The sequence below is a fragment of the Lepisosteus platostomus genome, chromosome 12, assembly GCF_059453375.1.
Source record: "Lepisosteus platostomus isolate fLepPlt1 chromosome 12, fLepPlt1.hap1, whole genome shotgun sequence".
NCBI lineage: Eukaryota > Metazoa > Chordata > Actinopteri > Semionotiformes > Lepisosteidae > Lepisosteus > Lepisosteus platostomus.
In genome coordinates, this window is record NC_142622.1 from 8,997,633 (window position 1) to 9,024,568 (window position 26,936).

At 44.7% G+C, this 26,936-nt stretch overlaps 2 protein-coding genes across 6 annotated transcripts in view; one reads left to right on the forward strand and one right to left on the reverse strand.

The window, feature by feature from the left end:
• The window catches only part of vps13b (vacuolar protein sorting 13 homolog B), a 325,535-nt gene extending 321,392 nt beyond the window's left edge, over positions 1-4,143 (forward strand). For both annotated transcript variants that reach the window (XM_088600797.1, XM_088600796.1), the window contains exons 60-62: positions 906-1,008; positions 1,850-2,099; positions 3,052-4,143. In XM_088600797.1, the coding sequence (XP_088456923.1) occupies positions 906-1,008; positions 1,850-2,099; positions 3,052-3,297 (599 nt within the window). In that variant the 3' untranslated portion in view covers positions 3,298-4,143. The remainder of the gene's footprint in view (positions 1-905; positions 1,009-1,849; positions 2,100-3,051) is intronic.
• Positions 4,065-26,583, reverse strand: rgs22 (regulator of G protein signaling 22). Of its 4 annotated transcripts, none has more exons than XM_088600799.1 (27): positions 26,258-26,580; positions 26,022-26,050; positions 25,066-25,128; positions 24,115-24,333; positions 23,759-23,844; positions 23,110-23,275; positions 22,371-22,524; positions 19,790-20,552; positions 19,394-19,555; positions 19,024-19,195; positions 17,981-18,141; positions 17,168-17,270; positions 16,377-16,499; positions 15,977-16,078; positions 15,018-15,212; positions 14,220-14,312; positions 13,489-13,655; positions 12,071-12,233; positions 11,190-11,348; positions 10,728-10,796; positions 10,037-10,198; positions 9,044-9,223; positions 8,569-8,727; positions 7,803-7,937; positions 7,144-7,258; positions 6,554-6,652; positions 4,065-4,710 (listed from the first exon to the last, which is right to left on the reverse strand). In XM_088600799.1, the coding sequence occupies exons 1-26, from the start codon at positions 26,499-26,501 to the stop codon at positions 6,561-6,563; spliced, it is 4,236 nt and encodes a 1,411-aa protein (XP_088456925.1). In that variant the 5' UTR covers positions 26,502-26,580; the 3' UTR covers positions 4,065-4,710; positions 6,554-6,560. The 4 variants fall into 4 exon arrangements, with proteins under 4 accessions (XP_088456925.1, XP_088456924.1, XP_088456926.1 ...); XM_088600798.1 differs by having other exon boundaries at positions 4,065-4,715; positions 26,258-26,579; XM_088600800.1 differs by having other exon boundaries at positions 4,065-4,715; positions 26,254-26,426.
• Between the last annotated feature and the right edge of the window lie 353 nt (positions 26,584-26,936).

Genomic DNA, 26,936 nt, shown 5'->3' on the forward strand with positions numbered 1-26,936 from the left:
CAGGAGTCTTGCAGACAATAAATATGATTCCTGTGTTTAAACATGAGATACGAATTGTGCAGTCTGAGTGTCGGATCAGCTTTTTGCAAATATACTTATCATTATCATTCCAAAGGGCAATTGAGCAAAACTCTCAAGGTTCTAAATGTCTGTACAGAATAAAGGTTTCTCTTAACACTTACCAAAAACGTGCTTAGTACAATTTGCAGCTTCAAAGAAATGCACTGCAAAGCCTTCTTCAATTTCTGTACCAATTTAACATAGGATTGAAACATTTGTTTATGATTTATTTAAAGTACAAAAAGTAGGCTAAACTTAAAAGTTAAAATAAATAAATCAGCTGAAGTTGCTTTTCATTTTTTGGCCTGGAAGCTAGAAATGTTTATAAGCTGTGCTTTCTGTTATATTGTGCTTTTGACAAAGACATTGAAAAGATGAATGACGTATTAAAGCTGGTTTGATCTTGTGCATGGTCTGGAGGAAGTTTGTTTTTTATTGTGGAGTCTAGTGCTGAACAGGACTGCGGTGCTAACAGGTCAGTATTATAGTACATAAATTGCAAATGAAGTGTGATTCCATTTGAGACTGATGGCTCTCTGGGGTCCGGTTTTAGTCTCCTAGCAATTTGCATTCCTAGCTTTGGAGTGTTCATTTTTTTATCCCTATCTAATGCAAGGTCCTGGAGGTTAAGTGTGCTGTTGTTGCATGGTAGCAATAGCAATGAATTACTCCCCTCCTGCCTATTCCAGAGCATTGACATCATTGTGGGGTTCTGAGCGTGCTTTGTGAACCGTTCAAAACTCATGACATGGGTGTCACTCAATGACTGGGTGAGGGAATAGCAAAAAAATAACGATTCAGTGTACATTTGTTGTATCTTTGTTTTTTTTAAATACATTTTCAAGGGATCCTGCACGGGGCTGGTCTTTGCCAACTTCCTAAGCAGCTCTACCTTCCAACTGAGCTGAAGTCTTCCCAGGCTCCCAACAGCCACGTCAAATACGTCTGGTAAGATCACCGCCTGGCGACCCAACAACGGGCGTTTATGTGAGGTAGCCAGGCCTGAATTTCATCATTGCATGAAACGTTTTATAGGCTTTCTGGGTACGTTTTAAGACACGGAATCATTAAGGTTTTTACATTTTTATTGCAACCTTATCCAGGGACGTTTCCCTCATCTTGCAGATTGAGCATCTCTGCGAGGCAGAGCGAGTGCGGTCACATTAAAAGCATTTGTATGAGACAGACTGGTGTCACTGCCAACCTCAATTCCCCTTTGCACCGCAATGAGACCTTTGAGTGCTTAAATACAGGGAAGGGAACTGGGGCTATAAAATTGTTATTGAGCTGTATTGTTAATTAAATAATGTATTGTGTGGGGAGTTGAGAATGGGGGAATGATAAAATACAGACACACACTGCATTCCCATGTGAAGTAAACAAGAGAAAAGAGCTGGGAAAATGTATACTAGAACAAGCTCTCCCACTGAGGCAGTGCTACGTGACTCCCGCTGGAGGGTTTTTGAGTGTTTGGCCTTCAGTACAAGAAGCTATACGCTGTTTGAGTGTCAGAATTTAAAACAATCAGTGGAAGAGCAATTCAAGAGAAAAAAAACTGCTACAGAGGTTTAAAAGTGATAGGAAATACCTCTTAATGTTGTTATAAGGATCATATTAAACTAGGTTTTTTAATATTATCAAAGTTAGAAAACGGTTGCTACTCGTTGGTCCAGCCACTGACAACCTGTGCTTGGAGTGGATCTGCCAGTTCAGATTCAGGGAGTGGCACAGCCAGGGGCAGCCTGTGAAACCGTGGGGCGTTCTTGTGTTTCTGTGTGCGAAACCACAGGAAGATGCTGCAGTCCTTGGGCCGGCCGGAGGTGCACATGGCGCTGGAGGTGACCATCGTCAGCGGCTCGGGTCAAGAGCACCAGGGCTGCCTGCTGCTGACCTCCGAGGTCCTGTTCGTGGTCAGCCTGAGCGAGGACGCCCAGCAGCAGGCCTTCCCAGTCACCGAGATCGAGTGCCAGCAGCAGCCTGGCCCGGACAGCCCGCTCAGGGTCATCCTCAGGCAGCAGCGGGTGGCCTGTGACTCTGAGGTAAGACCCCTGCGGGTACTGGGCACTGTCTTCAGCTCTGCCACCCGCGAATGCACTCCGCAAGGGGAATATGATACGTGCCAGTCAAGCTACTAACCAGCTGGCTTAGCTCAATAAGAGCCGCGTTTGGAATAAAAACCCACAGATACACTGGACCTCTGGGACCAGGATTTAGACAACCTCAGGTTGTGTAAATTCTCAGTGCATGGGCACAGCGTTACTTTCTGTCCATGGTCATGTTTTCTAAGTAGTACCAAATGTGGTTCAGGCCTGTGTGCTGTAGTTTTGTTAGTGGGTACTGTGCCACAAGGTGGAGAGGTGGTTAGTGCAGATTAGCTGTAGCTTCAGTGCTGCACTACAGAATTAGGCTCTTAAGGGGCTGATAAGGGGTGTAAAATATACACTGTAGTACAAATATGTATATCAGTTGTCCGCAACATGTGCCATGAGTTCTATGTGATTACAAACTATTTCAGTGTGTGACGGGAGAGTAGGTTACAGTGAGGTGCCGCTGGTGTCAGGTAAGCATCCAGAATTTATAGTTTCAGACGTGGAGTTGATATAAAGATTAGGCCCCATGACCTCAATAATCATGGGTGGTGTGGTGGCGCAGTGGTCAGCATTGTTGCCTCACAGTGCTGGGGCCCTGGGTTCAATTCCTGAGGTGCTCTCTGCATGGAGCTCTCACTGTATTTGTGTGGGTTTCATCCCAGTGCTTCATGCTGGTACAGTAAGTAGTCTTCTGGGGAAAACTGGCCTTGGCGTGAGTGTGTGCGTGTCTGTGTGTCTGGATGGTGTCCCACCCAGGGTGTACCCTGCCTTGTGCCCGTTGCTTGCTGGAATAGGCCCAGGCTGTCCCGCCACCCTGTGTGGGACGCAGCGGTCAGAAGATGGATGGATGGACCTCATCAGGCTGCTCTCCCATGACGGCCTGTGCTGTGCTTCCCCGCAGGGTGACGGCAGCAGGGAGCGCCTGTCGGAGCAGCAGTACAGCCGGCTGGTGGAGTACATCACGCGCACCTCGGCCCTTGTCGCGCCCTCCGGCGCCGCCCAGCCCCAGCCCCAGCCGGTAGCGGCTGAGCCCTCCCCGACTATCGTCAAGACCTACACCTACCTGGTGGAGCCTCACTTCGCTCGCGTCTTCGTGAGCAAGTTCACCATGGTAAAGAACAAGGCACTGCGCATAGGCTTCCACTGACTCCCCGAGGCGGCAGAGCTTTCAAATTCAAACACGACACGTGCTGCTTCCTAGGTGGTCTTTCGTGGTTTTTCTAACTGATTCACAAACCTGTTTCCGTGATTGTTTACATGCACACACGTTGTGTTGCACCTTCATTTGGTGAGATCTAACTGCGGGGTTGGACTGCCAGCTCCGGAGATGACTGCCAATGTTTTACTCGCGAGCAGCTGACTTGCAAGATAGGAGGACCCATCCAGAAACCATCACATCTGAACGATGGAGGGACGGCAAGTCTGCATTTAAATGCTGCCAACACCTCCTTGGTCTGGATTCTCAAATATATGTCAGGAAAATGTACTTGTTTGATAAGATAAAGCCAGGTCTTCTCGCTGGTGAAACTTCCTGTTACTGCACACTCCTGCAGTGTTGGCAAAGCTTATTTGAGATTGGGCAGAAACCTTTGATTTTACCATTTAACGCCTACAAGTACTGTTTACCAGTACCTGTTATCATGTGCTAATGCATTTAAATCGGCCACATAATGACTGCTGCAAAGGAAAACCTACTAAATGTGTAATGGAAGTTTCTACCAAACTAATTGCAAATTTAAATTTTATCTGTGCAACACAAGTTCAGCTACCCCGATTCTGTGAAAAGTTAGTTTATACTACAGCACTGAAATACTATAATATTCATCTCAGACTGCTTACTGATATTTGATTACTTTTTATCTCGTCTTTCCTGAAATGTCTAGAACTATCCCGTTTTATGTAAAAAAAATCACATTTTGTAAACCATCTGAGTTTTATTTGCATATGTAAATTCTATAAAGATTATATTAAATATTTAATGCTAATAAAATAAGGTCTCAGAATTTTATTACGATTATGATTTTAGAAGTCATGTCATTTACTTCTCAATGAAATCTGGGAAAATATGGCACAACTCTCTCTGACACACACACAATCTCATCTTACACACCACTGAATTCAGTTTCTCCAAGCTTCGAGATTCATTATTCAATATTTTTAAAGCCATGGTTTTGGAGGAAAGAGACAATTGTTATACCTAGAAAATACCACTACATATCAAACCCAAGAAAAATTGTCACAAGTGTTAATGATGATTACAGTGTGGCATTTTAGAGCCTACTAGTGCTTTATGAGTTTTCCTTAAATTGAAATTTTAAAAGAGCTAATACATGCGTTTGATATAATGGAAAGGCTTTATACAATCCATCTATTAAATGCTAAAGGGTGTTACACTCATCTATGAGTTACAAAATATAAAGCTCACAGATACAGTTGCTGAAAACATTTAAAAGTGAAGTTTTCAAAGTATACGACAGAAGACCACTTTGTGAAAAATGATAGTTCTCTTTCCAGTTGCAGTCCCTGTGAGGTGTGGATTCAGTCCCTGGTCTTCTTTCTCCTATCCTGGAGGAAATAAAATGCTAGTTAGCATGTGTTTTTAATTCTTTATGAACCAGATAAGTCAGTTGAAACCAAGGAGCCACTGGCCCGGCTGGGATCTGAACCCACAACCCAATGGGCAGCTGTCCAGAGCCCAAACCACTATTCATGTTTGACATAGTTCTTCAGTTTGAGATTAGCAGAAATTAAAGCTCATGCTCAATCTTACAATTAAGAAATACACTGCCTTGTAACTCTTCAAATTTGTGCCTTAGGGTTTCTGTGACTTGGGCATGCAATTACCAGTACAGGACCACTAGACGGAGCTCTAAGCTTAGGTGAAATCTTTTTTTTCCACTTCAGGCAGTGTACAGTATGTCTTAGTTGCTTGTGGCTCTGTAATAAAATATCCAGAGCAGAAGAAACTAACTGTTCTTTAATGCATGTAATTGCCTTTTTGTATATAATTTGTCATTAAAGAGGTATACATTTTAGGCGCATTCATGTAAAAACTAAAATGACTCTATAATTGTAGGATAGCGTTAATGACTTCAGTGAGATGAAGGCAAGCCATGGTAAGGGTTGTCAAACATGTTCAGCCCAAACAAAAAAGAAAACAGGATCTGGATAACGTTTATAGCTTCAAAGGCCTGTCAAAGCCACATACAATCAATCTGGTGTTCACCAGAGCACTAAAAGGAAGTTCAGTCTTTACAAACGCAATCTTTGTTATACAATACCCTTCATACGTTCCTGTCTAAATAATATAGTATAATATACAGAAATGTGGATTATCCGTAACCATGTTGTAGGTGTACCCTGTACTTAAAGCCAAAAGTAGCTCTTATGCTTTATTTTTCCCTTTTACAAACAGTCTGAAGAATTTGGTTTTGCAAGACCATCACCAGGAGAGAATGTTGAGCAAAGAAGCAGCATTGAAGTACTGGAGGTGCATTGATAAAAGTGATTGATGTTGTTGAGATAAACGTTTTTTTTTTGCCCAGTGAGGTTCACAGACTGTGTTTGCGCCAAGAAATGGAAGTAAAATTCCATGGCAATGCTATTGTCACTTGCATTCCAGCTGGTCCACTGCTCTGTATCCGAAGCCACCAGCTCTCCAGGAGGCAGACTGGAAGAATGGTGCACTTCTAAATAAAATCACAGTGTGAAAAGAGCAGAGCAACATGGCTTCTGCTAGGGGAATTTACGATGTAACTACTCAGACCTCATCTTTTGGAAGTGGACCTTTTTTTGAGGGGCAGAGAAAACGATACCAAAAGTTTTGCGATTAAACACTCATGTCTCAATTGCCGGACAGCACATTTTCACTAGACAGGTCGGATCAGCACTTCACTTCAGCTGGATACAGGTGACGTCAAATAACATTCCCACGACAGTGAATTCTGGTATCGGTGGCATGCATTACCAGCATTATAAAATGTCAAATAATCTTTTAAAAAACAATGATAATTTTTTTAATTTAAGTATATAAACATAAATTCAATTAATATCTCATAAAAACAACCCTGATGTTCAAAATGTTTCACTCAAATGATTCCACTGCGTTACAGAACTGCCCATCACACCTGCGGACTTTAATGCTTCTCCCTAAGCAGCTGCAGGATGTAACACTTTGTCATTTTCATCCCATACAAAGCAGGTTTTACCTTGAAGGTTAAAATCTTGATTGCTATAATTTCACTCAAGGTTGACATCCTGCCCAGAGCTGTGGGAATGAAGGTCTGGAAGAAAGTGTGAGTGCGATCAGCAGTGGAGGCACTCTGCTAAGCCCTGTAGTTTTCAGTGATTTATGCACTGTGCCTGTTTCCATGTTTCCTATCCCAAACGGATACGGAACTCACCTGGCGATCAGCGAGGAAGGTTCGCAGCTCGGAGGGACAGGACGGAGCGGGGGGTGTGTTTGGTGGTGTCGGACTTGGCGCTGCGGATCGAGGAGGCATCTGAAATGAAACCGGGGGAGACAGTGAGGGGCAGTGTAATGCCCCATGTTGTTACCGACAGCCAGTCTAGTTGCTGCACGAGGAAGGCCCTGAACGATATAGCATGACAGGATGCATGGCACAGAACACATACTCTTAACAGATCTCATTTGGAGGGGGAAAAAACAGCACTTAATTGTAAGTGGAATGTAATCTAGTTATGAAATTTGAAAGAGATATAAAACCCTGCCTAAAGTGTTTACTGCATTTTGAACCTCGGGCGAATTAAGTGGCTTAGAAAAACACCCTGTATTTACTCCCTTTAATTCCTCTTGAGCCGAATTTAAAGCACAAGTAAAAAACTCTCAGTGAGATATGCGAATATGTCATTCTCGGCTTAACTGTGATGATAATATATGGAAACGCTCCGACAGACTGACAGTCCGTAGAATGAAACCGGGGCGACTGCTTGGCCGGTCTGCCAGCATCGCTCTTTGCCTCATGGGTCACACCTGCGTCTGAGGAGAGTGAGGGGGAGGCGGCTCTGCTCTGCACGTCAGCGTAGCGGTGAAGTAGTGCCTCCTCCTGCTCCAGAGCCTCCAGGTACTTGGAGTAAGACCAGGACACCTGAGGAGAGAAACGAGCCTCTTGCTCAGGCTGTGGGGCTGGACAGGTGGAGGAGAGGAAATGGTCAAGAAATCCTCTACCAGCTACTGCACACCAAGACTCTGGACCCATTGATTAGGGTAAGAATACAAGATCATGTCAAACCTGCTGTGTAGCTGGTCACCTACAGTGCCTTCAGAAGTATCACCCCCTTCCAGTGAAATCCCATTAAAAAACACACACATCATTTGTAATTTAACAAAACAGGTCATCTGTGGTAATGGGGGGAATACTTTTGCAGGGTACTCTAAATTAACGTAAGGAGGCAAAATTAAGGACAGCTAGCGCACTGCTTAAAATTACCTGATATTCTGTATTATTAATGGTCTGAACAACAGAGCTACAGCTGCCACATAACTCCAACACACTGCTGGGAAAAGGCCTGATCATGATTCTGGCCTTCGGGAGCAGCTCTATAAGCTTGATGAATGGGCTCAGCTCTCGGAAAGACACAGAGATCTTGGTGTAATTTGTATTGCCTGTTCCAAATGTGTCTCTCTCTTACTTGTTGGATGCGATAGGCTGGAGCCCCATTCTCTCTCCTGGAGTCCCTTCCTTCTTGGCTGCCACTGTAGACACTCTCCTCGTCTCCAAAGAAATCTTCCGCAAAACTTGATTTCCTCTTGGCTTCCTCCTGCTCCTAGTTATTAAATGCAGAAAAAGACCGGTTTAAAGAAAAATGTTTAGTTAAAGGAGACATACTGCACTGACTTCACACTTCTTTTCTGCTTTATGTTCATTATTATTATAACTGAGAGTACATTTGAAATTATTCTAACAGGTGACACTATCAATCATTCTTTTAACCCCCACAAAACCTATTTCTCGTAAAACTTCAAATGTGTTACTTGCTAAATACCTTGTACTATTCCTACTTTTCCTTTGCTGAAGTGAAGTAGAAATGTCCTGTCAAGCACATATATATATAGCTCCTCCTATTCTTTCACTCACCAGACAGCAATCTCACAGCGAGAATTACTTGCACAATACAACGCTATTTGATTTAATCTTTATAAATCAAGAAGGTGTTGTTTTTGCAATGTGTAGAGGATGGCTTCTCCAGTCCCGATTTGCATTAGTATTCTTAACATAATAAACACTATCTGGCGGTGACAGGCTAAGGGTCTTGATATGATCATCTCAGCCAGTTCAAGCTCATTGTCGAAATCACTTGGCACCAGCCTGACTCTAAACCCTGAAACAGGAAGCAGCGGGGGAAGATGGGAAGAGAGAGAGAAACGGGCACAGATGAATGTGTCTGTGTGTCTCACTTTGGCTCGTCTCTCCTCTTCTTTCATCCGGCGCTGCAGCCTCTCTCGCTGCCTCTCCCTCTTCCTCTCCAGCGCCGGGAGAACTGTCTCCTCCTCCAGGTTGCTCCTGAAGGCGCAGAACTGAGGCCACAGCTTGAACAGCACGCTGAACACCGTCATCTGCACAGAGATGCCCAAGGAAAACTCACCAGCTCAGATAAAAGATCAGTATGATGGGAGTATTTCTCCATCCAGCTTTTATTTCTGCCCTAACGCTGCATTATATTACACCCTGCCCATCACCTGCGACCCAGTGTATTATGCTTCTATCATCATCATCATCATCATCATCATCATCATCTGCTTTCTGCAGTGGGCTGAGACACAGATGGTGCTTCTGCTCGGGAAGGTCACTTGCGAGAGAACTACAGTCATACCAACATTCCAGGTTGCAGCTTCCGGTATATTCCCTAAGGGCTGGACCGCCATGCCTGACCTGTGCCTCTCTGAAGACGTAGGGCCCCAGCTCCCTCCTGCGCTCCAGGATGGCGTGGGCCTGCTCGGGGGGGATGTCTATCTGCACGGCCGGGGGGATGGAGGAGTTGATGAAGCAGTCGACGATGGTTGTCACCTTGCTCTGGATGGTCGCCTCATCGCAGTGCGAGTGGCACAGGTCCTGAAGGGAGGAACGTGGCCTTTGATCATTTTATTTGAAGCTGCAGCTCAAAAAAACACAGGACCTGGAAAGCAGAACATGAGGTGAGAGGGAGGAAGCCCTACACCCCCCTTTTTCAGATTTTGGGGTTTTAGTTTGACTTGTGGTCTCAACAGAAAAGTGCCTGGTGGAATGGAAGGTGGTCATCCTTCAGTGAAGAGGAAGAAAAGTAATCAAAATCTGGTTTGGGGTTTGGGGCAGAAGAATGTACGAAAAACGTAAGTCAAAAAAGAGGTACCAATGACCAGCTGGGAGAGCACTTTGACACGGAGTTTGAGCTCTTAAATTTCACACCTGTGCTCCTCCATTACTCATACCTGTAGCTCCAAGGATAGGAACAAGGGAACCGCTGTGGGCTTTAATTGTTGTTCAACATTTGTGGGCGAAGTGGCAGAGGACAGAAAGACCTGCATAAATAACCACTTGCTTTTTTTTACACAAATGCAACATTGTAGTGTTCTACTTCTGAGTTCTGGCATTACCAGAAAGCTGCTTGTTCCTGTGAAGTACATGAGTGATGTGAAAAGCAGAGAACCAAGGTAGGACCTTGCCCAGGAGGTGGCACTAGACCCGAACCCAGGACCCAAGGGCTACTGACGTTCAGTTGTGGAAGTTCTGTGGCAAAAACTAGGTGAATAAACAAAACTCAGCTGAATCCTTTTTGTTTACTTTTTTAGTTTACTGAGTTTTATCATAACATTTTCTCTGTTGGTCCTGCTTCCAGTGCGACTTTTAATCCCCTGCCTGCCCTGGTGGATGATAAGACAGCCTCACCTTGTACTTCTGCACCTCCAGCCAGAAAAGCACCCCGTTCTCCAGGTAATCTCCTTTCAGGGAAACAAAGCGCTGGAACTGGCGACAGGTCACGGGGTTCAGCAGGGCCTTCCGGAACGCCAGGATTTCCTTCGAGGACGTCGCCCATTTACTGTCGATATACTGCAGAGATTTGCATGACTTTGTCGGAGCTGGAAAATGTTTCGTTTCGGAAATTAAGACGCTGGCTAAAGGAAAATGACAAAAGTGCTGATGAATACTTATAGGACTGAGAGGCTGAGTTTATTCTCCCGTAAAAAATGGGATGTATTTTCAAGGAAGCTTAATCCACCCAGACAGGTGCGTATACTGTATTGCTCTCCACAGAGAAAATCCATACGTACCAAGGAGAGAAGAGAGGAACTGTTTCTATTCCAGAAACTTACTGAGACCTTTTCGTTTCTTTTAGCACTGTAACACTAGCTAATCCACTCTGAGGTGTCACTGCCAACACTTCCTCTGGAGGGGAAAAGCCTTCTACTAATGTAACCTTGAACATGAACAATGAGGCTCAACAGCTGCTCTTCATCAGCGCATTTAAAATAAATTAACCTCCACTTCCATTTCTTAGCTCTCACATTAAATACGTCTGTAAACGAGCCTTCAGGCGTAATTACAGACACCGAGAGCCCCCAGAAAGACGAGAACTGACCTTCCACACCTCCCTCTTCTTTCTGTGTCTCAGGAAGATCTGGTCCTCAGCAACGTCCTTCATCAGGGCCTGAAGAGAAGGCACACTCAGGCTAGCACCACACCGGCACGGCAAGGCTGACCAGTATTTCAGCTCATGGAAGCGATTCTGCTTTTTATAGGAGCCCAGTTGAAACTGGTGAATGTGCTAGAGACTCACACTGTGAGTGAGCTGGATGCATTCTGATACATTTCCAGGTTGATATCTACTGCTGCTCGTAAGTACAATGAAACCAGGTCAGTCCAAGCCTCTCTTATCATTGCCCTTCTCTGGTTGGTGGTGGGCTTGTTGCCACTCTGCTTTTTCATTCCTTTGATCAAGCTTGCCTAGTTAATTCCCTGCTCGCTGGGCCTCCTTCACTCCGATTCTCCCTGATCACCGGGCTCCCAACGGCGGGACTGCGCCGCGGCCCACGGGCCGTACCTTTGTCCTCTGCCTCTCTGCAAACTGGGGCGTGGCGAGGAAGAGAGGCAGCCACTTCTTCTCCAGGCGCCTCCTCGCGTGCCTCTGCACCTCCACGAGAATCGGGGCGGACAGCCGGTCGTGGAGGATCCGCCCCCAGCCCCCGCCAAGCCGCATCACCTGCCCGCACGCGGGACACGGCGCGTCAGCCCTAGGGAACAGCTGGATCGGGAGTGGTCGTACTCCGGACCCACTGGCAGCCACTAGAGGGCAGCGTAAGGTGCACTCGAGTGCCTTTTGCTAAAAAGTGCTTCTGCATTTCTCAAGAGGTTGCTAGAGAAATCAGCCTCAGATGTCCCTATAAAAGTGTTGAATACTCAACAGAGGCTGTCTATTCAGTTTAGGATAAACTGGTTAATTCTGGTTAAAGTGGAGCTGAAATCAAAAGGGTCTGTGCTGTCACATGCCAAGACTCGAGGACTTGGTAGTAGTTCTACAATGCTGTTCATTTAGGTGTTGGAAGTGCTAAAAGAAATACAATTGCTAAAGAAAAACTGTCCTCTTAAGGTCTAGAGATACATAAGTTCCCTGCAGAGCAGTGTGTGTGTGTTTTGAACCAGGGCACCCTGGGAAAACTCCCCTGAAAACGCCTCTGAGGCCAGCCCATAAACCTGTCAGCATTGTCGGGCTCGGCCTTTCCACACAAAGAAAGCTGGCTGTCGCAGCTCTGTGATTTATAAGGCGACCGTTCTTAACAATTTAGTTTTTCTAGCTTGTTTTTTCCGTCATTAAAACAGGGTTTGTGAGTTAATGGAAATGTTAATCTTCCCTAAGTTTGTGGGGAGAAAAAAAAAAAACAAGCTATAACTGAGTTGAGACTCAGGCACGCCATGATCCCGTACCTCCTCCTGCTGGTCCCTGGTTGCCGGGCTGTTGGCCCCAAAGAAGTACTTCTTGTTCAGGTATTTGTTCTTGATGTCTTTGGATTTTTCCTCTCTCTTGGCTTTGTCCTTGTGAGGCATCCTTCTGAACTGCTCAATGTCCAGCCAGCACAGCAGGTCCATACTGCAAGTGATTCAGCAGGCAAATTAACCTCAGCTCCGCTTGGAGGGATGTTGCCTTAGCAAAATGGTGCGATTTCAGGTTCGAAGGTTTGTTGCAATCAATACAGTACATTATTAATTGTATAAAATATGATTTACATTCATTAATTGATTAACGATTAATTAATTATACAAAATTAGTGTATACATACAGTGCTAAGAAAACCCTTGTGAACCTCCTGGGTTGTTCCATATTTTCTGATAAACTGTCTAGCTTGTCTAGAAATGTCTAGCTGTCACTGCTTCTGAGGAATTCAAATATAACTATCCCAAGTCCAAATGTTAAATTTTGGTTCATCCAACTATTAACTAACTAAAATATATTTTAATATCTTATATATTTGATCAGGCTATTTTCATCATTTCTCAAGACTTTCATGAAGGTCTTATTACATTTTAGATCTATAATATACAGTACAAGAATATGGACGAGCCCGGGAAAGGCTCATTAACGTTCTTGCAGACCAGTTCAGCATTCATAAAATATATCAAATGCCATTTACATCTTGAGAGTTCACTTCCCAGAAAAAAACATTTTCAGTTCACAGAGTCTCAAACAGTGAGTGGAGGCTGATCTGTACACTTAGCTACAGATGGGTTTACAGGCCGGTTAACACAGAGGATCAGACGGGCATTTTCAGGTTTACTGTAGTTAATTAAGTTCTTGGTAAATCATGACCGTTTTCATCAACACAGAGAAACGGGATAAAAAGACTTACAGGGAGGAAGCAGAAGAGAGACAGAGAGTCAGACCGAAGAAACGCCAGTTTGTGCCAGTCAAGAAGACCTTTTTCTGACCAGATTCTGGCTAAATATAATGAACCTTGTTTAAGAGATCGTACCACTCGTTATTTTAGGACATTCTGATACTGGTGAAACCCTTAGGCTAAAAACATTCTCTCCTAATTGGTGATACATTTTTAGGCAGGCAGATTTTTTTCAATTTTAGACATCCAGGGAATAGGCAGGGTAATTAAGCGCTGGGTCATATTGTTTTATTTCAGACGCAAGGTCTCTTGCTGGCCTGCCAAGGCATTATACAGTGTTTCAGGTTACAGAGCTAGTATTCTGGGTTTTCTGGGTCCATAGAGCATTGGCCTCTGACACACCCTGGTTTCTACATAGCTTAACATCTATGCGTCTGATTTATCTGAATTTGGACTGATTTAAATGTATTTCCCGCTCTCTATCTGTGGGGAGAGAAAGGTCCGTCTGACCTGGCAAAGTGCTCCTCCAGAAAGGTGCGGAAGTGCTCCAGTTCCAGCCGGCGGCGCAGCAGGGTGCCCAGGCTGTAGCCGCGGAAATCCTCCGGAACCAAGTCCCACAGCTCTGGCTCTCTGGCGACCTCCGGTGGTGGGGATGAGGGATTGCGATCGGGCACGTTCTAAATGAGGACAAGATACGCATGTTAATTTCGACAGAAGAGTAACTTCCTCACACAGAAGAGAAATGGATTTCCTCTCTTTAAGCACACAGCTGAGGAATTATCAGCCAGTTCTGCTTCCCAGCTTCTCCTCGCTAGCCATGCCATGATTTAGGCTTGAGCAGTGACACACCTCGATCCCTTATTGGAGTAAATAAATTATCCTTACACTTATATAGCGCTTTTCTGGACACTCCACTCAAAGCACTTTACAGGCAATGGGGAATCCCACTAACACCACCAATGAGCAGCACCCACCTGGACGATGCACCGGCAGCCATAGTGCGCACAGTACGCTCACCACTCATCAGCTCTCAGTGGGGAGGAGAACAGAGTAATGAGGCCGGTTCAGAGATGGGGGTTATTAGGAGGCCATAATTTGTAAAGGCCAATGGGAAATTTGGCCAGTACTCCAGGCTAACACCCCTAAGGAGGTTAACACTCTTTCTGAGGGAGCAGAAAAATACACAAGGCTTGTGTGGTTAAACACATTACAGTTACTGAGTATTTTAATCACAGCCTTACCTCATTCGCTCTGCGCAGCATGTTTTCATGTAGGGCCTTCAGCTCTCTGTAATGGACCGAGTCCAGCTGACGAATCTCCTCTACTATTTCCACCTGGGGGCAAATAGCCAAGCACAAATAAATCCTTGCATTTTTATTGCACTTTTAATCTCAAAGGGTCCCAAAGCACTAAACATAGAGGACCCACTTCACCCACCAGTGAAGTGCAGCCCTCACCTGGGAGATGCCATAACAGCTGTTCTGCACCAGCAATGTAGCCATTCTTCAATCACTTGTACTAGTCTCATAGGATAATTTGGCAGTATTCAGGAATAGGTTGTTCCCACTTGAGTGCAACAGGAATACATGTAAGATTCACAATGCCCATTTTTGAATAAATAAAGTGTTCGTGTCATTTGCTGGGAAACCTTGTGCATTTATTGGTATAAAGCTGTCTTCATACAGGGCACAACAATCCCCATAGGAAATGGAAACTCGATTCTGCTGTGAGTCTAACGTCCAGGTGTCAGACTTGTTGAATCAGTATGGGTTAAGGAAAAGGAACTATTGAGAGCATTTATTATTAAATGTATTAACACAAACCAGACTTTACTGTAACACTGCATGAAGACAGCAGTGGTGCACACATCTTGACAGCATGTGTTTATGCAGGAGGTCTGTGCCCTCTCTCAGGTGTGGGGGCTGATTATGTTCACTTTAATCTGGACCTCGGGTCAGGCTGTGGACCCTGGGGTGTCATAGAGGGACCTGGGCTGTTCGGTCAACCTTACCACCTGTTATCAGGACAGGGTTTCGTACCTTGTGGTAGGCAGCCATGTCGCAGGTGGTCATCCGTGTCCAGGGCTCCAGAAGCAACGTGAGGACGTGCTCCTCCGCAGGATCAAATAGCTCCTCAAAGGGTGGGTCCAGCCTCGCGCATATCTGCCTTCTGCTGTCCCCACTGACACCGGTATCCTCCGGCGCTCCAAAGCATATGTATGTAGAATACAAGAACTAAAACAAGAGTGTTCAAGGCACACAGAGCAATATTACATCTTCGTGTTACAATCTACTGTTTTCCTCTACCCTTTATGCATGCTAACATGTAGTCTACTGGCCTCAATCCAATGCACAGAGAGGGCTTCAGGTCAGAATTGTGAAAGGCATGAGTCACGGGTGTTTCAGGTTTTTACTAAATGGCCTGACTTAGTGGAAAGAGTTTGTTGTTACAAATCACTTGCTCGGTGGAGGACCAGTTTGGCAGACACCCGTAGGTCAATCATACGGGGCACCGCCACTCATAAAGAGGTGCAGATTTCTCACATCCGCCCATGCCAGTCGGTTTTCTCACGCGAATCACTTGTAAAACACTTCATTTAGTCACCCACTTTCCCAGCTCTGCTCGCCAGCACAGCTAATATTTAAATAAAATTACTATCTTACTTCAGCTGTTGATCCACTCTCACACCAATAAAATAAATCTTAACTTTGTTCTCAAGCTAGGCTTGTCCCTTACAATAATTATACTTTACAAGGCATTTTTACCTGCCTGTAAATGGTGGAAAAAATGCTGTTTAGTTTTTTTTTGCAAAACAATTAGACATCAGTTTTTTTTTTTTTTACGATTTGACGTGATGCTTCTCACGCCGAGAACACAAAATCTGTCCCTGCATTTCTTTGGTTTAAAAAAAAAATGCTTTGCAATTCCTGGCCTCCTGATTTCAAGCACTTTGTTTTCTGTCTCCACACACATGCGCATGGAACACCCCAGTGCTTACGTGGGCTTGCCGCTGCAGTCTGTAGGGATCGAGACCCTCCTGGTAGAACAGTCTGTGGTACTCCTGAAGGTCAAACCAGAAATGAACGCCGTTCTTCCAGAGCTGGAAAAGACACTGTGGAATGGGCTCGGGGAACTCAAGGCGAATCCCCAGTTCCTCAAAATACTGAAGCAGGATGGTCCTGTCAACCATCACATTTCTTGAAAACTCAAGCTGCAAAGATTTTACACTGGTTTTTCTTCCAGGAGACGTAAAATAAAAGGCAAAAATGCTTTGCAGCTACCTTGGGTATTGCTGGACATTATCTAGACATACAGTGTGCTGCGAAGCCTGTTCAGCCTATGCATTATTTTTGTTTTATTTTTTTTCTGCTCAGCCCATGTCAGCTTGGCGACAGTACCTTGTTCCCGGAGAGCTCACAGAAGTTTGTGAAGCGGTGGCCAGCCCTGCGCTCGTGGTGCAGGGCCTGCAGCATTCTCTCCATCCTCCTTCCTCCCAGTACAGGGCTACAGCTCCTGACAGCCTAGACAACAGACAGAAGCCCCTGAGACAGGCCACAAACAGGAGGAAGCTGTTTGGCCCATCCAGACTGTTTGCTAGCTATGGTTCAGTGATCCAAGGATCCCATCCAGCTGCTCCTTGCAAGAAGCCAGGGTATCAGCTTCAACAACAGGGCTGGGTAGCTTGTTCATACACTTCTCTCTGGACACAGAAGTGTTTTTGCTTTTAAACGCACTTCCACATGGTTTCCACTTGTGCCCTCACGCTTATGGTTCACTGTTCAATCTGAAGTGGTCTTTCCTCTTTCCTCTGCGCTACACAGGAGCACTGTCTTGGCAAGACCACACACAGCCATTAATTTATTTAAGGGTGTGGTGTAATACGGGCTACCACAGGACTGGTTATAAAGTGTCGAGAATGGGCGGGATGTAAGTTAAGATACTATTTAGGTGGCAGGAAAGTGTTACTTTTGATCCATTAACAGATAAAACTTGAATTCTACAGTAACTGCTGTCTAAATCTGGATACTACTGCAAAAGAAATAATTCATCACACTGGAGTTTCTCAGGTTTATATCGGTTAAGAGCAAAACTGTCCTCAATTTAAGAAGTGACGCTGCTGCAAAGGTAGCCTGAAAGGATAAGCGGTCTTACAGAAACTGCAAAATGGTTTTGTGGAGGGATGACTTACACCGTGCTGGCCTGAGAAGGGCTCTGCTTGTCCTGCGGTGCCCTGTGAGCAGGAGCTGTCTGACCAGGAGGAAGAGGTGCTGCCTGCAGAGAGGACCCTGGGCCTGATGACAGGAAACGGTGTCACACGAGCAATCCAGCTGAAGTTCCCAAAACTTTCTGCCTTGTCCTCCACTCTAAATTCAGGCGAGCTACAACTCAAAAGAGTAGTCTGTAGGAAATGGGCAAGCTCTCCTTTTCTATTTTTTTTTCAATTTGAAATCCCCAGTTACATTGCCATTTCATACTCTCTGAGTGTGGGATCAGCAATTGATTCTTGAACGTGCTTGGTTTTACCATTTTACACAGTGATGTCTCTAGAGGTGCCCGAGAGGAGTGCCAAATCTGAGAGCTCCCGACCTCAGGGGTCACCGCTGCCCAGCCGGCCGAGGGTACCCTTGCCAAAATCACACCCATCAAACTCTGGTGCCAGTCCCCTGTATAGGTGGCAGCAATGGGGAGATCCCAGCTACAGTCAACAGGATCTGTACTGTAGGACTCAAGCCACACTGTGGGTAAATTTACAGGATAAGCCAGCTGTGAGATACCAGAGTTTTTCCCAAGGGGAGACTTGCCTTGGCTCTATTTGGGTTGAATGAGTTTCCACAGCTTTTCAAAAGTGCCCTCAAGTTTGCTTACTTTACGGTTCTACTCTGCAATCCTTTCTCAATTCATCACTGCCCTGCTGGGTAGCTGGTAAGACTCCCTTGTTCTGAATCAGGTACCGTTTTATGCGTTTTCTAGCTGATAAATATCACATTTCCCGTCTCCTGACCTCCTCCTGGGCGTTCCAGCCAGCGTGGGAGCAGTTTTACTGGGCACAGGCCCAAGGGAGCTCAGTCTGGGGTGCAAAGAGGCAGGTAGCATTATCCTGGGCTTCGGAGACACAAGCTCAGATCGACTGCACCTCACTGAGGACCTCGCTGGGTCGGGCTTCTAACACGCAACACAGAAAGACAGCACAGTTGTTATAGGCTGTAAAGTTCATTCTCAGCTATCTGTACCTACAGTCTTTTGGATTTGTTTTTTTACTTTGTAACTTATTAAAAAGGATCAGAACTAATTAAAAAAAACTTGGTCACATAACAAAGAAAAGGCATGAAGGAGACATGAAGAAAGCCAGTGAGACATGGCAAACATGGCAAAAGACCCTTACAAAACAGAAGCATTTTTTACTTTGATTGTGAAGAAATGACCTTCCTGCTGCAATATTTCACTCAGTTTTTACTGCTTGGTAAAAAAAATAGTAAACATCTCCTCAGTAATACTATTTTAACAATGCACAAATAGCTCACTGATTGGTGGCCACACATTTTGAAAAGCTACAATTGGCAAAAGTCACCCGTCCTTAATTGCACATTTAAGGTGCACATTCAAAGTTTCACTGCTCTGGCACTGCCATCCTTGTCTTCCTAATTAGAACGACTGCTCTTAACACGGCTTTCTTGTATCACAGGAAACTGCTGATAGAATCAGTTTAAATGCTTGTCCAATCACCAGCAGTAGTCCCACCCTTCACCGACTGGCCTTAGCCCAGGGAGTGAGCAGTCCTGGTCCTGGAGAGTCGGAGCGTCTGCTGGCTTTCATCCCAATTCGGCTCTTAACGAGCTCCATCAGCTCAGTAACGCTCTTAATGGGACCAGTTTAACCAGCCCTTCAGACGCTGCTGCTTTTAAGAGACCTAGAAACCCTGCAGACACACCACCCCTCCAGGAGCAGGATTGGCCGCCCCTGCCTTGGGCCACTGGAGTGATGCCGGCTGAGCGTCCTGATGGTCAGCGCCGGTCTCCCGACGGGGTCCCAGCGGGTGTGGCGCACCTGAGGACCGATCCTGGGCACACAGGACTTGGGCCTGAGAGGCAGCAGGGTGACGGTCCGTGGGTGGGGGTCAATATTCAAGGGGGGTCGCAACTGGCGCTCTCGCCACAGCCTGAGCTTGGCGGCCACCTTTTCTCTAGGAGATGCGTGAGCCAAACAAAACCTCGGACCCCTGGGACAGACAAAAAATGAAGACTGATATCAGAGTAACACGTTGCAAAGCACTTAAAAACCACCAAAAGGCCCCAGAGCAATGCGATCAGCATCCTAACATGCTTCCTAGTTACCAGCTCTCAGTTACACTGGTGGTAAGAGATACCATATAGCTAACATTGCAAATAATGGAACCAGTGGACAAGGCTTTTCTCACCAGTATAGTAGCAAAGGCTCAGTGATCTTGGGCTGGATTTGCTGCAGGTGCTTCTCCATCCAGCAGGAAGCCTGTGACAGGGCCAGTCGGGACAATAGCTCTGTGTTCAGGTAACTCTGCCCGCTGCTTAGCATGTATCGGCTCCTCATGCGATAAAGATGTCTGGTTTTTTTTCGGGAAAGACACGAAGCGAGAAACCTGCAGATTAACACAGCGTCAGACTGCAAAGACAGAGTTTTGAAGATGCTGTGGTTTAAAATCTGAGCCCCTGAGCTAGGAGAGTAAGCAGCTCATTTAACACACAAATCTTGAACATACAGTAAAAGCAAAGGCGGATGTAGGTTTGCAAGTTGAAATAAAGACACAGAAGTTGCTCGGTAAAATAACGAAGAATACCTGTTTCTCTTCTCTGTATCCATAATGATCTTTAGCCTTTCAATGTCCATCCACAGACTCAAGTGCTTCTCCCCAGGGGTTCCCTGTAAAAAAGTCTTGAATTGCTCCAGGCCCTTTCCGCAGCTGAAGACATGGCGACGGAGGTCACTGCCCTCCTCTTCTGCCCCATCCTCTGACTCTGATGTCTTCCTACACACCTCCAGCCTGTCCTTTTCAGGGGCTGGGGGATCCTCACTCGGGAGCAATCCCTGCTGCCCCGGTGCATCACTGGCTTCTCCTGCTGCGCCCTCCTGGACTGTCGGCCCTTTGAGGTCCATGTCTTCCTGTCCCGCTGCGTCTGTCCTGCTCAGTAAAGCCCTGGACAGCTCCGAGACCGTGTTTTTCAGCACCCTGTTGACCAAAGAAGAGGCTAATTCCTCTAAAGTGCTCGGGTTCCAGGTTCCGGCTTCGGAGGGGCTACCATCCGAGTCCCTAGATGGCGTTTCCATAAGCTGGGCCTCCTCCCCGTCTTCGAGGCCCCAGGTCTCCACTTTCTCCTCCCCCTCCTTGTCGCACTCGATCCCGCTCTCGCAGGAGCAGTCCAGCAGCACCGTGGAGGGGCTGTGGGAGGGCGAGTCCGGGACGCAGGCAAAGCAGCTGTCGTCCACACTTTTCGGCCTCCTGTCGGCCACAGTGAGGGGATGAACTCTCTTCCTGCCGCGGCTGAAATGTGGTCCTGGGACATTCTCTCCATCCAGACCGGCGGCGAGCCCTTCTGCTGTTCCTACTCCCCAAAGCACAAAGAATGAACAGTTGACTATTGTCTTCATAAAGCCTAATAAGCTAAGGCAGTCCACTGGCTATGGTGTAAAGAGCTTATCGCCATCCATTATCGGGTTCCAAGTTGATTCAGTGTGGGTTAATCTGGGACTTACTTTGTTTACTTCTAATTTATTTGTCCCTGTCCCTTGGAAGAGACTTTACACAGGTAAGGGTCATGACAATTTTTGAGTTTATCTCAGATATATAAGATGCAAAGTGCTGACAGAGTCACAAACAGTGCCTTGACCTCTGTCTACATACTGGCCTCCAAGCCATTCATATATTATCTGAACCTCAATCAGGAGTTATTCCCTTGGCTACCCTGGGAATAGACAAATGGGATAAAAATGTGATTTTAATGGAAGCAGGATACCCAGGCCCCACACACCCTTACAAAATCAAATTCACTCGAAACAGTCCAACTGATACATTTTCCACTGTGTGACAGTCTGTTATTTCTTTCTTTAACAGCTTACATTTCATTGCTGTTTTATTGTGCCCATTTTGTTTAGTGATATTAATCAGAAAGTATAAACCACCAGTGACTCAACAGTAGTAAAAACTCTATTCCTGTTATATGAGAAATATCTGCAGACATTTCTGATACATAGTTCACACCCTAGACTCTCTAATTTGCTGTGGATAAAATACAGCAGAATGAACCACAGAAAAACCACATCGTTTTGCACAGCCTGACATCTATAATCTCACTGGAATTGCATGTATACTGAAATTATTAATTCGTATTTAGAACTGAGTCAGAAAACACTAAATGTCAAGACAAATGTCTCATTCCACAGACTGAAACCAGGTTCATTGATTGTCTTTTTTTAAAACATCGCCAATTATCATCAGAAGTCTAAGCTTAGCATACAGAAAGAGAGGTTACAAGAGCAGGCCTTTCAGCCCATCTAACCCCCTTGACTAAATGGTCCCAGGATCTCATCCAGCTGTTTTCTGAAATAAGCCAGGGTATTGGCTTCAACAGCATGGCTCAGTAGCTTGATAGATACTCCCACTGAAAATTAAACAAACTTCCATCCAAAATCAGACACAATAGTCACTTTTCAAAATATTAGCATGACTTTTTTCTGACACTTGGACCACATTAATAATCCATCTTTTGCAAAAAAAAAAACAGCTTCCCCTCCAGATGATCCTGTTCAGCCCGGAGAACACAAGCCCTGCCCACATGTCTGTCTAATTCCTGGATCTCATTCTGAGTCTATATCTACAGCAAATCCAATAAAACGGTCTGAGGGTTTACCCAGAAATCTCAGGCGGCCTGTAAACCCTCTCTGACTCACATTAGCCAGGCCCAGCTCCCAGGCCACCTTCCAGCTCCTCTTGCTTGGTCTCTGGCTCACATGACTCCTTTTTCTTCTTTACTCCTAACTCCTCTGTCTGCTTCTTCCTGCCTTATGAGATTTACTTTTTCCGCTCTACAAAAAAAATCGTCTTGAAAGTGGTGACGGACCTCTCTCGAGCACGGTGTTCACAAATTACCACACTTTGCCTCGCTACGGTAAACCTGTGGTGGTGAAGTTTCTGCTGTACAAGCTAATGTGTCCGGTAGAATCTGCCTCACAGGAATTTGGACAAGAATCACGATACAACTACAGAACGAGGAGAGTTACACTCCTGTGTTAAAAGGATAAAGATCTCTAGGAACGGTGCTGAGATGAAGGTCTGAGCACTGCTGCAGTAAGCAACACCACTGGGGACCTGCTGTTTGAACGAAAGCTATGACAAGTCTTCCTCGCTGTGGCGTAAAGCCTACCCAAGCTGCTCACAGCACTTGTGCTGGCTGTAGTGCCCCGACAGGACAGGCCTTCCCCAGAAGCGCACAGGGGCACTGGCAGAGATGGTGTGCTGATCAGCGTTTGGCTCTGTTTGGCCAGCGTGAACCACTCTTTGTTCTCTGCAATCGAAGCCTGGAAATTATAAAAGAGAAAGAGCATCCGATATTAAACACTTCCAAGTGCTCAAATGAGTGTTTTTTTTTTAGCCAAGACAAGTTAAAAGGCTTGTTTCAGGGGGATCAGAGATCTGCTGCAGCTACCAAAAGGGATGATATCTCTGTGATACAGGCTTATGCGTACAGTAGATGCTCCCTCCGAGCAATTTCCATGCTAAACTGGAATATCTGTGGTCCGTCTGAGAAATGCTACTTATATTCTTGCCAGTTTGGTTTGGCACTGTATGTTCGGTCTGGCTGCTGAGCAAAATATATGTCTATGCCTTTTTCTTAGATAAGTATTAATACCGTGGGTATTCCACATGATTATTATATCGGGTTTTTTATGTTTTTCCAGGAACCCCACCTCTACTGGGTTTTTACCTCTTCTCCAGTGTAGTGTGTTTACTGAGCTTAGTGCTCACCTTGAAGAGCTCAGACAATGCATCAGCTCTTGTGTTGACCAGTTAGCTCTGTTCATTTCTCTCCTGTTCTTTTCTTCCAGGACCATGTGTCCAAGCTGGCGACTCAACCTTAGCAGAGCTTGAAGCAGGAAACTCACCTGACCCAGCGAGACATAGAACGTCGTCATGATTGTCTCATTTTCATCTTCTGCTGGGGCAGGAGCGCTCACTTCTCCAGTCGTCCTCCAGGGACGATAGGCTGGGTCTACCTGTAGCTTCAGACCTAGGCTGCTTTCATCTAACTGAGACAGCAGTTTAGCCATCCTGTGGAATCAAATGAAACAAAGAGTAAGTGTCTTTTTGATTACCCTCTTTTCTACCTTCACACTAGAATAAACCAGTTAAACACTGACTTTAGTTTTTGTTATTTTATGTAGAAAGCACATGCAGCACAACAGTGTGGCCAACAGGAAACTGTTGCTCAGAAAATCAGCTCAGCACAAGGAAGAACATCTTATTCTGTGTCCTAAAATGGATTCGCTTTTAGTTTCTTTTTGTGGCCCCTTGTCCTTGTGTCACCATTGACCGTGAAAAAGTCCACTGAGGATTTTCCATAATGGGCCCAAATGTCATCTCGGATATAAGATATGCATAAAAACATGACCATGATATAAAAACATCATAATATTTCACAAGGGTAGAAAGAAAATACTTCCCAGAGAGAACGAAAAGAGATAAAAACAGCTAGCATTTAAAATGACAAATAGCATATTATATTATCTCAGCCCACCACAACTGAGATAGTACCTGTATTCAAAGTAGCAGTCACTCTGCAGGAATAAAGGGAGTCTCTCCTTCTGTATCCACTGGATGCCTTGTTCTCTGTCCAAGCACTGCAAAAGCAGTGGTGTTATTAATTACTAAGACTTCTAACAATCTACTCAAGGAAACCTCTGCTGGAAAAATTGCCAGCGTCAGTGACTGTCCTTTGCCCGTGTGAACTGCAGAATGCGAGCTCAATCCTTTCTCCTGCAGCGATGCTCTTCTTAGGAAAAACAGAATGGGCTGACAAACTCACTCCTGAGGGCTCTTCATTAATTAGAGACGAGTGGTAATACATACCTTCTCCATCACCTTTCGTTGCAAAAGAAGACATATCTTACCATAACGCTGTAGCTGTTATCAATTATATTTCCCCAGGGCTGTGAGGGCTTGGCACAGGCACAATGGCATGATCCATTTGTCCTGCCATCATATCTGGGCTGTGGGGACTTGTATGTTGATAGCAAAGCTTTTATCTGATTAGTCAGCACTTCTGCAGCATCAGTGACAACTTCAAAGCCTCCGGTGTCTTTATTAAATTTTATAGCTTCTGGGAAAGTCTGTTGGGAAAAAAAAGGAAAGATTTAAATAATGTCTTCCCAGAAATATAGAGGAGACAAATGACGTGCCAAAAGATTCTGGGCGTGTACCGTATAATACAGATTCGCACTGACAATGACAAGTAAACTTTGGCTGTCTGAACAGAAATTCACATTTAAGAGTAAGCAAAATGCTTTTTATGAGAAACAAATTTGAGCCTAATGGTGCCAGCAAATGTCTGCTTTTCCTTTTAAATAAATACGCACTGGATTAGAGTAGATAGTCTGGAAATCCTTGCTCACATCAAAATGATTGTGAAGTGAAATTTCATTATTTGCGTGTAGTACATTACAGACTATATGATCTCATTTCCATTACTTATAACAGTTTAAATGGCACATGAAATTGACCAGCTTTGATGATTTTTATCTGTTTCTACTCAGCACTGTTAATTCTAATGATAAAAGTGATGATCATAACAAAATGCCTAAAGATTTAATCCACTCAGGGTCTGCCATAGGTAACTAAGGGGTTATAATGTTGATAAACTAACAAAGGAAAATATACAAATGTTGTACCATCTATGTGATTGTTTCTCTTGTAATAATTCAAATTATTGAGACAGAAACTTTGTTTAAAAAAAATGAATCCGCGCATCGTTTTTGTGTGGTTCAGCTTTTAGGTTGTCTAATGTGTGAACTCGGCAATACTCCATCGCCTATCTTTCAGACTGTTTCAAGCTCTTTCCTTACCGGAAGACCCAAGAATTCGTTAAAATAATGCACAAGCAGGTCATCCGTGGCCAAGTTATCCTCCTGAAATAAATAAAATCAGGACTTGTGAGACGAGGGTTTCGAACCGGTTTCATTAGCTGCACAGAACAGCGAAAATGTTCACATCTTTCCCAGATTATTTTAATTTACAATTACTACAAATCTATACACCCCATAAAACAAGATCCTTTCTGGCGCAAACAGAAAGACGAAAGGTTGAAACAGCTATCCTAGGCAACAGTCCATAGAGAGGTGTCACTGTTAGGCACATCGCTGCGGAAAATACACTAGTGTGCGCTGTAGGGCCCGTCTTTCCCAGTGTCTGTGAAAAGATTAAACCGATAAGACTTTTCAATGTCTCATCGGTCCTTTTTTCAACTGATCATTAAATTCCGTTCAATATTTTTAATACATCCTAATTAATCCCTTAATACATGTAATAAATTAAATCAATGAATACATGTGCCGGTGGTGAACTTTGATTTATTCCTGCAGTGAATTTTAAAGCGAACAAGCCCTGGTCTTGCGTATTTGCAAACCCTTCCACAGCCTTCAATAATTGTTATTTAATTGTTATTGTTTGAGCGTCAATCAGAATGTAAGAAATAATTTACTTTCTTTGCTTTAGCTTCCTGGTTCTATATGGTGTGAATTATGTCCGCTGCTTGTAGTGTATCTGCTGTAAAGACACTTTTTGCGTCCGGAAAACATTATATAAATACATATGAAATTCCAGATTAATTACAATGTAGTGTTGTTTAAAAAAAAATCTCTTTTGACATTTTATTCCCAATTGTAGTAAATCTATTATAACCTACAGTGTATAGGGATCTAGACCTGCGTGTATATATATAGGTTAAATCTGGAGCAACTAGTGCGACACAACTTTCATAAAATAAAACTCACAACAGTTAATGGCGTTTTGCAATACTCACAAAATTGTCTTTTGATATATCTGGAGGATCTGAAAAATAAAATAAGTATTAATGGGAGTCTTTAAGGAAAACAATTTGGAGAGAATGTTTATTATTATTATTATTATTATTATTATTATTATTATTATTATTATTATTATTATTATTATTAAACGGTGATAGCCGCGTAGCCCACGCTTCACCTCTAAACTGAACTCTCTATATATAATAATGTCGTCTTTTTGTTCCTCACCCACAGTTAATATCTTCCCCAACATGTTCAGCAACACCGAGAGCAGTAGTAATTTCACTGGCCAGTGGCTCCGTGTTCAAGACAGAAACAAGACGGTTTCTGGTCTGGAAACGAAGGCTCAAGTGAGAGACGAGCTCCAGCGCCGTCTCTCCGCGGGACTCGCTGCGGCTGTCCTGTCGCTGAAGCGCCGAGACGGTGCCAACCAGCCCTCCTTTCCTAAAATCCCCCAAATCTCGGCCCGCACACATCAACCCCCGACTCCCGGTGCGAACGGGGTTGCTAGGGAGCCGCTCGTGTACAGCACCGTGGCAACGGCAGTGCGCGCGCAATCCGGCGCGGTCACGCCAACTCCGGTCCTGGTCAGAAGGGTTTAGCCGCGCGCGAAACCTTTAGACTCGAGAACGCTCAGCCCCCAAGAGCCTCTTGAGGAAACAACAAAAATAAAAATTGTGAAGCAGAACTATTTATAGCAAATAAAAATCAAAGCTGTTTTAGGTTAAATATTTTAAACGGTGGGAACCATTAGACCTGCACTTTTAGATTAAGCTCTGCAATGGTGAGCAAATTGAGAAACGCCATGATAATGGATGTAAAGTGTATACTATGTATGTACATCACAGAAACATCATTTGAGTGACCAGGACCAGTTTGATCTAGTTAGTAGCTGGGCTGGAAGATGCACC